Source organism: Hemibagrus wyckioides, linkage group LG25 (assembly GCF_019097595.1).
Source record: "Hemibagrus wyckioides isolate EC202008001 linkage group LG25, SWU_Hwy_1.0, whole genome shotgun sequence".
NCBI lineage: Eukaryota > Metazoa > Chordata > Actinopteri > Siluriformes > Bagridae > Hemibagrus > Hemibagrus wyckioides.
The window spans coordinates 14,527,673-14,541,325 of NC_080734.1; the positions used below are offsets into that span (position 1 = coordinate 14,527,673).

The 13,653-nt window shown below is 35.0% G+C and overlaps 1 protein-coding gene across 1 annotated transcript in view; it reads right to left on the bottom strand.

The window, feature by feature from the left end:
- Window positions 1-3,795: 3,795 nt before the first annotated feature.
- fndc4a (fibronectin type III domain containing 4a) overlaps window positions 3,796-13,653 on the bottom strand; it is a 31,436-nt gene continuing 21,578 nt past the window's right edge. The window contains exons 4-6 of the mRNA XM_058379776.1: window positions 13,301-13,390; window positions 6,928-7,061; window positions 3,796-5,011 (exon numbers count right to left, since the gene is read on the bottom strand). Coding sequence (XP_058235759.1) covers window positions 4,970-5,011; window positions 6,928-7,061; window positions 13,301-13,390 — 266 coding nt within the window. The 3' untranslated portion in view covers window positions 3,796-4,969. The remainder of the gene's footprint in view (window positions 5,012-6,927; window positions 7,062-13,300; window positions 13,391-13,653) is intronic.

The following is a 13,653-nucleotide window of genomic DNA, read 5'->3' on the forward strand; positions in this document are numbered from 1 at the left end:
GGTATCTGACCACACTACCAGGCATCTTGCATGGGCCCAGGAGCATTTATGCTGGATGAGGGACCAGTGGGCCTCAGTGCTGTTCTCTGATGAAAGTCGATTCACGTTGAGCAGAAATTATGGCCGCCAACGATGTTGGAGACGTCAAGGAGAGTGCTATGCATCAGACACTGTTGTGGTGGTGTTACAGTCTGGGCAGGTGTGTCTACTCAATACAGAACTGCCCTACATCTTGTGGATGGTACACTGACAAGCCAATACTACCTGAATAACATCATTAATCCAGTCATTGTGCCCCTGCATGAACAAAACAGGCCTAACTTCATCTTCATGGACGACAATGCTCCAGCTCATCCAGGTCGCATCATTAGGGAATGGCTACTGGAGGCTGGGGTACCTCAAATGGAGTGGCCTGCACTTTCTCCAGACCTGAATCCCATAGAAAAAGCTGAGTTGCCGTGTAGAGGCTCGTAACCCTGCACCCCAGAACCTCAATGACCTGAGGGCCGTCCTTGAAGAAGAGTGGAATGCCATGCCTCAGCAGACAATAAGTCGACTTGTGAACAGCATGAAACTTCGTTATCAAGCTGTAAATGATGGTCAAGGGCACATGACAAATTATTGAGACATTGACATTTTTTGTTGTGGTATACCCACCACTGTTGTTGGCTTTTGTTTCAATAAATTGTTTGAGATGAGGAAATCACAATTGCATGCTTCTACTTAAATGTCCTACTTTCATGATATAATATCACTGTAGCATGAACTTTTTACATCTTCCATAAATTTCACCCAAAAGCCAAATATCCTTACCGTTTTTGTGAGTATATATATATATATATATATATATATATATATATATATATATATATATATATATATATATATATACACTATATTGCCAAAAGTATTCGCTCACCTGCCTTGACTCGCATATGAACTTAAGTGACATCCCATTCCTAATCCATAGGGTTCAATATGACATCGGTCCACCCTTTGCAGCTATAACAGTTTCAACTCTTCTGGGAAGGCTGTCCACAAGGTTTAGGAGTGTGTTTATGGGAATTTTTGACCATTCTTCCAGAATCGCATTTGTGAGGTCACACACTGATGTTGGATGAGGAGGCCTGGCTCTCAGTCTCCGCTCTAATTCATCCCAAAGGTGTTCTATTGGGTTGAGGTCAGGACTCTGTGCAGGCCAGTCAAGTTCATCCACACCAGACTCTGTCATCCATGTCTTTATGGACCTTGCTTTGTGCACTGGTGCACAGTCATGTTGGAAGAGGAAGGGGCCAGCTCCAAACTGTTCCCACAAAGTTGGGAGCATGGAATTGTCCAAAATGTCTTGGTATGCTGAAGCATTCAGAGTTCCTTTCACCGGAACTAAGGGGCCAAGCCCAGCTCCTGAAAAACAACCCCACACCATAATCCCCCCTCCACCAAACTTTACACTTGGCACAATGTAGTCAGACAAGTACCGTTCTCCTGGCAACCGCCAAACCCAGACTCGTCCATCAGATTGCCAGATGGAGAAGCGCGATTCGTCACTCCAGAGAACGCGTCTCCACTGCTCTAGAGTCCAGTGGTGACGTGCTTTACACCACTGCATCCGACGCTTTGCATTGCACTTGGTGATGTATGGCTTGGATGCAGCTGCTCGGCCATGGAAACCCATTCCATGAAGCTCTCTGCGCACTGTTCTTGAGCTAATCTGAAGGCCACATGAAGTTTGGAGGTCTGTAGCGATTGACTCTGCAGAAAGTTGGCGACCTCTTCGCACTATGCGCCTCAGCATCCGCTGACCCCGCTCCGTCAGTTTACGTGGCCTACCACTTCGTGGCTGAGTTGCTGTCGTTCCCAAACACTTCCACGTTCTTATAATACAGCTGACAGTTGACTGTGGAATATTTAGGAGCGAGGAAATTTCACGACTGGATTTGTTGCACAGGTGGCATCCTATCACAGTTCCACGCTGGAATTCACTGAGCTCCTGAGAGCGTCCCATTCTTTCACAAATGTTTGTAAAAACAGTCTGCATGCCTAGGTGCTTGATTTTATACACCTGTGGCCATGGAAGTGATTGGAACACCTGATTCTGATTATTTGGATGGGTGAGCGAATACTTTTATACTTTTGGCAATATAGTGTATATATATATATATATATATATATATATATATATATATATATATATATATATATAGAGAGAGAGAGAGAGAGAGAGAGAGAGAGAGAGAGAGAGAGAAAGAGAAATTTCCTGAAAGCATGGTAGAATTGAGTTATGTTGTGTTTTTATGTAGACTTTTTTTCTGGAAAAAAGTTACATGGATTTATTGCTGGATAATACTAATGGCAATAAGTAAAATTACTTAAACTTTGCACAGGTACCACAGAAGTGACAGAAATGCTGTTTATGCTTACTGTTTTGTCATAAAAAGATGAGCAGTGTTGCACACAGTAAGTATTAGACGATATATACAAGCCAATGACTAACATGCATCCTAACTAATATCCCTGTGATATAACTTCACTACATAATTAACTGTAATTATGAGCATAAAACACTGAAACATTCTTACACATAATCCTACCAATACACCAAACCCAAACCTTTAAACATGTGTGTGAAAAGCCAGGTCATTGGGGTTGGCAAAAAAGTTGTAATGATGAGAAATTCCCTTTAGTAACATTTACTACACAATTTAACTATATAGCATTTAGAAACTATAAATAATGTTATCTAAGCAAAAAAAAACAACACATATCAACTAATGGTTTGTTAATACTGTATTTTAAGGAACACATATTGGGGGTTTGGGGGATGTCTCAGTGGCCTAATAGTTTGCCTTGTACCTCCCCTAGAAAATATGCATTGTAGGCTGAATGGCATCTCCAGTAAATGAATGTGTGTGAGTGTGTGTGTGATTGTATGCTTTGATGGGTTGTCACCCCATCCAGCATGTCCCCTACGTCGTGCCTCGAATTCCCTGGGAGAGACACTATGTAGGATAAGCGGTTCACAAATCGGATGGATGGATGAATGATGGATGGATGGATATTATGGCTAGTGTAGGTCTTGTTCTCTGTTCAATAAAGACCAAATTAGATACTTCGTTTAGAAAATGGTTTGTTTACTAAATACTAGACTTTATTCATCAACACTTTATAACTCCTAAATTTTTTAATTGCAAATAACTAAATCGCGTTAGTTATTATTTATAAATTGTAATGATGATATATAAAAAGCTTATGTTATGTAACTTATTAAGCATGAGTTAATCATGGAAATCCATATCATTTTAGTGCATAGCTGGCAAAATGCTATAGCTGTAGATTCTGAAAGCATGAATAGTAAGTACCAATACTATGTCCCATATTATAGTTTCACATACAGTACATTCCAATACAATATGTATTCCTTAAAATAAAATTCAAATATTCCTTATGTAAGGCTCTATATCTTATATACCATGTACCATAAGAGAATATAAAAGTATACTATTTGACCTTAATGTTGATTTTTTAGATATGATACTTAAGTCCTTTTTTTATTCTAATACTCTACCCTAAGAAACCCATAGTATTAGTGATTTATTTACTTTTTATAAAATGGCAGGTTGCTATCTCTAATCTACAGATCTAACACATCACATATCACCAGTTACAAACTAATACGAGATGAATTTAGAGGATTAATTCATGCTTGATACTGTATATTTATATATATATATATATATATATATATATATATATATATATATATATATATATATATATATATATATAACAGCGCTTTTAACAATGCATTTGTTGCACATGATCACAACTAATAATGCATTTATTAGATTTTTTTTTTTACATAACAGCTCACCAATTAAAAACTAATATAGGTGTTAAATCAATGAATAAAGTCTAATTTTTAGTAAATAAACCAACAAGTGTCTGATTTGGGGTTTCCTCCAAATCTTTACTGAGCAAAGAACACGCCCATAATTAACCTATAATCTGTGCTCCTTAAAATAAAGTGTGTGATTTTTGTTTTTAACTAAATACACCTGCTTTATTCTAATAAGGACTAAGAAAATAATCAAATAAATCCACAAAATGACCATAAATTAATCAACATTACAGCATTATACTAAAAGTAGTCAACTGAATTCAGCTTTATATATATATATGTTTTTAAAAAGGCATTAATTACATATTTAACATTAGCTTATGGTGTAATGCTATGTTTATGGTATGTTAACTAAACGCTAAAATGATGCTTATTATGGGTGTCTTTTATGTTCAATGTTACCCAAACTATTCATACATACATAAAGTGCAAACAAAGCTTTTTTTTTTCAAGTTGTAATCAGTTCTGGTGCATTCATCATATATCCAACAGTGACACGGCCTTCTATTCTTTCTACTCTGTAAGAAAACTTATCACAGAAGCATGTGCTGAGCCTCCCTTTGAGCTTCTGTATTTTTGGCCACAACGACAGAAAAGGGTACTTGTATTATGTCCCCGAATGCACACTTGGCTTCATTCAACAGTTTCAGAGGTTGTGACAGCACACACACACACACACACACACACACCACAGCTGGAACCATAAACCCCTGTTCTGCTACAGTAGCCTTTCACAGGACCACATCAAAAATACAATCCAGTGTAGTCTCATGATCCCAGAATGAAAAGTGTGCACTGCGATCACACTGAATGAACATGAAACCAGTGGGAATGAGCTCCCTTAATACAGCTGTACTTCACCTTACGTATAATTGCCCTACAGGAATGGATTGCTTTTGAAATGTTCGGCGTGCGCACTCATAGTTATGGGATGAGAAGTTCTAGCTTCATTGGCAGCCAGTGTGATTAATGGTTCCTCGCGAATGGCATCCTGACTCTGTGGTGGAGAAGGTTTACAGCAATGTAGCATCATGTTGACAGTTAGAAGAGCAGACATCTTCACTCGTCCCATTAGACCTCTATGATGTTGATAGATGGCACGGACTGATGGAACTGCAGAGCACAGGGGAAATAAGAACACAAAATGTCACTCAAAGGGCCAATTTCATTAAACTCGCCATCATTTGTGCGTATGTAAGTAAAGAGTGGTTGATCTCTCAGAGAGCACTGATAAATAGCTATCCATTAGAAAGCCTACACCATACTGTGTATACATCAACATTTGATGTGCCTAATAAACAAATTCTAATTTGGAGACTGGCCAATGAGGCATACAAGCGAAACTTTCATGAGGACATAACTAAATAGGCACTGAAATGTAACAGAACCATTTGGTGCCACTATGTCTGACATGCTGCTAATGTCTTAATGGTTCCTTCTAAAGCAATAATGAATTTATCACAGGGCTCAAGGCATTTATCACACAGTAATCTGCATTAACTACGTACGTGGACAAGCCGAAAAGGCAGCAGTAATGTTTAACAAGGTAGAACGGCAAGTACTTGGCATCTACAGAGAAATGGAGGCCGAAGAAGGAAATGGTAGAAAGATCAAAGGCCTTTATTGTCGGGTTTTGCTCCTCCTGGGTACATGATCTATTTTAAAAGTAGGTCAGTATCATTGCGGTTTTTATGTTGAGACATTTGCAATGCTAAACCCATCTTGTTCTCATCATAGAGTAGGAGAAATACACTCACAAGGGTTGAAGCAAAAAGAGAAATATCATAAACCATTTTCTATAATTTAACATGCATGCTGATTCCATCAGCCTTTGCTAGTTACTGTTATCTAGGAAATTAACTGGTGCTTTAATATATTGAACTATTTTCTTTCTGCTTTTCAGTCCATGTCCTTGTGTGTATTCATCTTCATTGCATGGTTCTTGCAAAACACTGACTCTATAATAAATGTGTAGATTTCATCAGTCAGGAGCGCTGACAGACATAGTCTGAAATGATTTTAAAAAAGAACAAAAAACACAATCTCTCTCTCTCTCTCTCTCTCTCTCTCTCTCTCTCTCTCTCTCTGTAAGTCAATAATGAAGAAGAACGTAACATCTTTAACCATTACAAGTCATGAAAGTCACACGAGTACCACAATTGATCCTCGTAGACAGTCTTGAAAGAATAAAGTCGATCGGTTTTATAAGAAACTGTGTTTTGCAGCATTGATTTCAGTGTTGCCTAAAGCTAAAGAGCTTATGGACCAGAAACATATCTTCTATTCATTTGTTTTTACTGATTGAAACAATACTAAAGATGACCTGCTGGATTCACATCATGTCCAGATTAGTGAATAGCAAGGTAACAGTTATTGGAAAATAATCCACAGCAGGGTGACGACAATTTTAATTTCTAACAGCACATCACAAAGAGCTTAATTTCCCTAATTAGAAGGAATTTGGCGATGATTGCGATTTTTAATTAATTCACAAGCCATTTCTTGTAAGATTTAATTTAGTAAAACTTCTGGGAAGTTATGACTTTTGTTACAGCCGTTATACATTTTTTTCCAGTTAATATGGCAAATAAAACCCACAGCTTGTTGTGTTACTGACAAACTGGAAAGTGCGAAGCCTTTTTCTACAGCAATAACACTTACTGGCTACTATTTAACTTATTAAATGTTAAATAAATCTTCTTACATAAAGCGTAACCATGTCGATGATTAAGCATAGTCATTTGTTTTAAAAATTATGAGCCTTTGATTATTATTGAGCATCCACCCATGCCCTATAAATGAATTACAGTAAAGCACCTTTCAGATTCAAGAATTCATCAGCCCTGTAAAATAAAAATTGGTAACATCATATTTAAAACAATGATGAAAAATATTATATGATAATATGACATTTAATGCAGGTTTTAGTTTGGTGTTGCATTGTTATAAAATCCAAATCGATAACTCGGGTCAGTGAGACATCTATCGCCGTAAACAGAACATGAGGGTTAGGGTTAAGGTTCCCTCACCTTGCTCCTGAGCAGTCCTCCACTGTGGTGCTCTGGTGTGCTCCTCTCAGACAAAGGCTTCACCTTCTCTTTGCTGTTACTGTTATCGTTGTCCTTGATGATGTCATACTGCCGGCAGAAGAGTGCGATGACCGCTAAGAGGAGAGAGCAATCGACATGCTTAAACTCCACACTGAGTCAGAACTTCAAAAGATCAATAAAATCTCTATGCGTCCTTGCGAGGCTCACAGAAACAGACCTCCACATGGCTCAGACAATCATTTGTAATGTAAGTGCCGTAGACATGATGATGATGAGGTGCAGTCTATAAAGGTATGGATTTACTGAACTAAAGCATAGTGGATCGTGACATCTGTCAGGAAAATAAGCTTTAGGTAACTAATGAAAGATCATTTATCTATATATTCTTACATGGTCATAGTCTACTAGTTAAACCATAAGCTAACATGAAGTATATAGGACATGTAGGACCCTGCAATCACCAGCGATAAAACTGGCTCTTAAGATATATTATACTGAATGCCTTTCTGGCACAGTGGCACAGAAGGTACGGTTGCCACCTCACAGCACCAGATTTGCTGGGGTGTGTTATTATCTTTCTGGAGTTTGCATGTTATCCACATTGTTTTTCCTCCATAAACTTGCTGCAGTTGGATTGGTGCCTCTAAATGGCCCTTAGGTATGTTTCTGTGTGTGTGTGTTTGTGTGTGTGTTTGTGTGTGTGTGTGTGTGTACATGGTGCCTGCAAAGGACTAATTTTCCATACAGAGATTATTCATGCTTCACAAATCAAGTGTTCATGTAATAGGCTCTGGATCCTATGCAGTTTCAACCAAGATAAACCAATTTGTGAAGATAAATAAAGAAACAAATGAAAAAACAAATAAATATATTAAAATGATGAATGAATGAATGAATGAATGAATGAATGAATGAATGAATGAATGAATGAATATAGTTTCTCCCTCTGTGTTGCATGTTTGATCAATACTATTTCAGTATTTAAGTACTAATGATTTAGCTTCATAAATTATAGTATAGTATAGTATAGTATAGTATAGTATAGTATAGTATAGTACAATACAGTACAGTATAGTGTAGTGTAGTATAGTACAGTATAGTGTAGTACAATACAGTACAGTATAGTATAGTGTAGTATAGTACAGTATAGTATAGTGTAGTATAGTATAGTGTAGTGTAGTATAGTATAGTGTAGTACAATACAGTACAGTATAGTATAGTGTAGTATAGTATAGTGTAGTACAATACAGTACAGTATAGTGTAGTGTAGTATAGTACAGTATAGTATAGTGTAGTATAGTATAGTGTAGTACAATACAGTACAGTATAGTATAGTGTAGTATAGTATAGTATAGTGTAGTACAATACAGTACAGTATAGTGTAGTATAGTATAGTGTAGTACAATACAGTACAGTGTAGTGTAGTGTAGTATAGTACAGTATAGTGTAGTACAATACAGTACAGTATAGTGTAGTGTAGTATAGTACAGTATAGTGTAGTACAATACAGTACAGTATAGTATAGTGTAGTATAGTATAGTGTAGTACAATACAGTACAGTATAGTATAGTGTAGTATAGTATAGTGTAGTACAATACAGTACAGTATAGTGTAGTGTAGTATAGTACAGTATAGTATAGTGTAGTATAGTATAGTGTAGTACAATACAGTACAGTATAGTATAGTGTAGTATAGTACAGTATAGTGTAGTACAATACAGTACGGTATAGTATAGTGTAGTATAGTACAGTATAGTGTAGTACAATACAGTACAGTATAGTGTAGTATAGTACAGTATAGTGTAGTACAATACAGTACAGTATAGTGTAATATAGTACAGTATAGTGTAGTACAATACAGTACAGTATAGTATAGTGTAGTATAGTATAGTGTAGTACAATACAGTACAGTATAGTATAGTGTAGTATAGTACTGTATAGTGTAGTACAATACAGTAAAGTATAGTGTAGTATAGTACTGTATAGTGTAGTACAATACAGTACAGTATAGTATAGTGTAGTACAATACAGTACAGTACAGTATAGTATAGTGTAGTATAGTATAGTATAGTACAATACAGTACAGTATAGTGTAGTATAGTACTGTATAGTGTAGTACAATACAGTACAGTATAGTATAGTATAGTGTAGTACAATACAGTACAGTACAGTATAGTATAGTGTAGTATAGTATAGTGTAGTACAATACAGTACAGTATAGTATAGTGTAGTACAATACAGTACAGTATAGTATAGTGTAGTATAGTATAGTGTAGTACAGTACAGTATAGTGTAGTATAGTATAGTGTAGTACAATACAGTACAGTATAGTATAGTGTAGTATAGTACAGTATAGTGTAGTACAATACAGTACAGTATAGTATAGTGTAGTATAGTATAGTGTAGTACAATACAGTACAGTATAGTATAGTGTAGTATAGTATAGTGTAGTACAATACAGTACAGTATAGTGTAGTGTAGTATAGTACAGTATAGTATAGTGTAGTATAGTATAGTGTAGTATAGTATAGTATAATGTAGTACAATACAGTACGGTATAGTATAGTGTAGTATAGTATAGTATAGTGTAGTACAATACAGTACGGTATAGTATAGTGTAGTATAGTATAGTATAGTGTAGTATAGTATAGTATAGTGTAGTACAATACAGTACAGTATAGTATAGTGTAGTATAGTACAGTATAGTGTAGTACAATACAGTACGGTATAGTATAGTGTAGTATAGTACAGTATAGTGTAGTACAATACAGTACAGTATAGTGTAGTATAGTACAGTATAGTGTAGTACAATACAGTACAGTATAGTATAGTGTAGTATAGTATAGTGTAGTACAATACAGTACAGTATAGTATAGTGTAGTATAGTACAGTACAGTATAGTATAGTGTAGTATAGTATAGTGTAGTACAATACAGTAAAGTATAGTGTAGTATAGTACTGTATAGTGTAGTACAATACAGTACAGTATAGTATAGTGTAGTACAATACAGTACAGTACAGTATAGTATAGTGTAGTATAGTATAGTATAGTACAATACAGTACAGTATAGTGTAGTATAGTACTGTATAGTGTAGTACAATACAGTACAGTATAGTATAGTATAGTGTAGTACAATACAGTACAGTACAGTATAGTATAGTGTAGTATAGTATAGTGTAGTACAATACAGTACAGTATAGTGTAGTATAGTATAGTGTAGTACAATACAGTACAGTATAGTATAGTGTAGTATAGTATAGTGTAGTACAGTACAGTATAGTGTAGTATAGTATAGTGTAGTACAATACAGTACAGTATAGTATAGTGTAGTATAGTACAGTATAGTGTAGTACAATACAGTACAGTATAGTATAGTGTAGTATAGTATAGTGTAGTACAATACAGTACAGTATAGTATAGTGTAGTACAATACAGTACAGTATAGTATAGTGTAGTATAGTATAGTATAGTGTAGTACAATACAGTACAGTATAGTATAGTGTAGTATAGTATAGTGTAGTACAATACAGTACAGTATAGTGTAGTATAGTATAGTATAGTGTAGTACAATACAGTACAGTATAGTATAGTGTAGTATAGTATAGTGTAGTACAATACAGTACAGTATAGTGTAGTATAGTATAGTATAGTGTAGTACAATACAGTACAGTATAGTGTAGTATAGTATAGTGTAGTACAATACAGTACAGTATAGTGTAGTATAGTACAGTATAGTGTAGTACAATACAGTACAGTATAGTATAGTGTAGTATAGTATAGTATAGTGTAGTACAATACAGTACGGTATAGTATAGTGTAGTATAGTATAGTATAGTGTAGTACAATACAGTACAGTATAGTATAGTGTAGTATAGTATGGTAGAGTACAGTACAGTAGAGAATAGCGTAGTGTGGTATGGAAAAGTATAGTATAATATTAGGGCTGTCAAAATGAACACGTTAATAATGTGTTAATGCAAATTCATTTTAACTGCACTAATTTTATTAACGAGCGATTAACGCAGCGCACATTTTCTTTTTGACCTTTGGCCTTGCCTGTAGTTTGGGAAATGGGAGATGCAGCAGCAAACCGAAATTGAGAAAGAAAAACGTCTTCTTTATATATAAAACGATGTCTGATGGTTCATTTATTGTGGATGTGAATTATCACCACAGCACGTCGAGTTTAAAATATCAATTGATGGTGAAGCATACAGCTGATGCAGAGAGCTCTCCTGCCCCTCTCCTGCCCCTCTCCAAAGGCAGACAACACTAGATTCTTTTCAGCGGAGATGTAATGTGAACCTGTGTTTTTTCTATGTTCTTTTCTTCATGTGTTTAATAGTCATGAACAAGTTATTTGACAAACATGTCTATGTTCTTTATGCTCTATATTTAAGGTGGTTTCAGTAATAAATGTACACTTTGCATGTTTAGAAGAAGTGATCTGAAAATGTTAACAGGCTTGTGTAAGTAAATAGCTCAGTACAAAGAAAGAAGTAATTGTTTTCTATGTTCTTTTTTTCATATGTTTAATAGACATGAACAAGAAAAATATCTATGACCTTTGAAACATGTCTAGTCTTCATGCTCTATGTTGAATATGGTTTCACTAATAATAAACAACATACATTTCAATATTTGTCCATGCCCATGTTGATTAGAGTATTAAAAACTAAAAAACGTAATAATTTAAGGTACATTTAGAATGGATAAAAATGTGCAATTAAGTTGCGATTAATCACGAGTTAACTCATGACAATCATGCAATTAATCGCGATTAAATATTTTAATCGATTGACAGCCCTATATAATATATTATAGTATGGTATAGTACAGTAAAGTACAGTATAGTATAGGATTGTGTAGTATTGTATAGTACAGTACAATACAGTATAGTATAGTATAGTGTAGTATAGTATGGTAGAGTACAGTACAGTAGAGAATAGCGTAGTATGGTATGGAAAAGTATAGTATAATGTATTATAGTATGGCATAGTACAGTAAAGCACAGTATAGTATAGGATTGTGTAGTATTGTATAGTACAGTACAATATAGTATAGTATAGTACAGTACAGTGTAGTATGGTATAGTACAGTACAGTACAGTACAGTATAGTACATTATAGTGTGGTATAGTTTAGTATCTAGTCCAATCACAATACTTCTATAAGTTGATCCTGATTAGGATTATTGAAACTGATCACAGTGAAATATTTTCATATAACGGATTTTAGTGGTCAAGCAGAAAACATCATTTACTGATAAACTGTAATTGCCTAAATCAAATGTTAATCACTGTTTATATTTCTAATAATTTTTTGGTGAACACAGCTAAAAATTGGAAAAAGACCAGAGGTTTTTTTTTTTTTTGGTTTTTTTTTAACTGTCCAATTTTGGTGAGCTTGTGCCCCATGCAGCCTCAGTTCTTGGCTGACAGAAGTGGAACTCAATAATCTTCTGCTATTGTAGTCAATCTGAGATGCTATTTTGCTCACTACAATTTTACAGATTGGTTATTTGAGTTACCTTCCTGTTAGCTCTAACTAGTCTGGCCATTCTCCTCTGATCACTTAAATCAAAAAAACAAAAAATGGTTTCTCTGGGCACAGAACTCCTGCTCTCAGCAGATCTGCAGTTTTTGACATCCTAAAGCATTTCATTTGGCACTAGCAACATTCTGATGCTTGCTGAGCATTAACTAAGTCTATTGGCTTGTATCTGCATGACGTTATACACGGTACTGCTGCCACATTATTGGCTGATGTGGCAATATTTGTCTCTGAGTATATATACGAGTATGTTTTATTTTATGAATAGCTTAAAATGAAAAGGAAAGCAATCTTTAATCACAATCGTATAATATCAAGAAAATAATCTGAATTGTATCAGAGATAATTACAGCTGTTTCACACACACACTGGCTTAGAGATACTAATAATGGACAACCTCTTACAAACAGACACTCAGTGCTGTGCAATAAGGTAATACTAATAGGTTACAGTAATACTAAGAGGTTAAGTTAATGCTAATACTGTAGGTTAGGGTAATCCTAATAAGTTACAGTAATAATTATAGTTAAATGTAATACTTACAGATTGTTGTAATACTAATAGTCTAATCATTATCTTTTACAATTTGGAGAAATATCTGATAGAAATTAATATAAATGATTATTAATACTTGACACTTAAACAATCATTACATCGTTGCAGAGGTTTTGAGCAAATTAGAACTAATAGACTATTAACAATAGTTTGAGGTCCAAGCTTCAATACTTCAAATGTTGTAATTTATAATCAATAGGCAGAAATAATAAGAGATTGAAATTCAGAGACTTTAATCTTCATACCTGCCCACATAAGCAGCACCACCACAATGATGATCATCTCTCCTGTTTGCAGGTTTCTCGACTTGTCTAGACCTTCGACAGTGGGATCGTCTATAAATACAGAAATAAACAGATTTTTTTTAAGCTATGATGTCATAGAAAAGTGATGCACAATGTCATTTTATTTTTCAGACCAGAAGAGTGACAAACAAGCAACAAAATGATCAGCAAAATAATTTTGTGTTTATAATATTCCATTAGCATCCAAGCTCAAGCTTTTGGTGATCAAATTTCTACATCAGACTTTATTATTTAGCACAAATCTGGTCCAGTTAGCCAGCAATCCTCATTCTGTCCAGTCAACCAGAACCTGG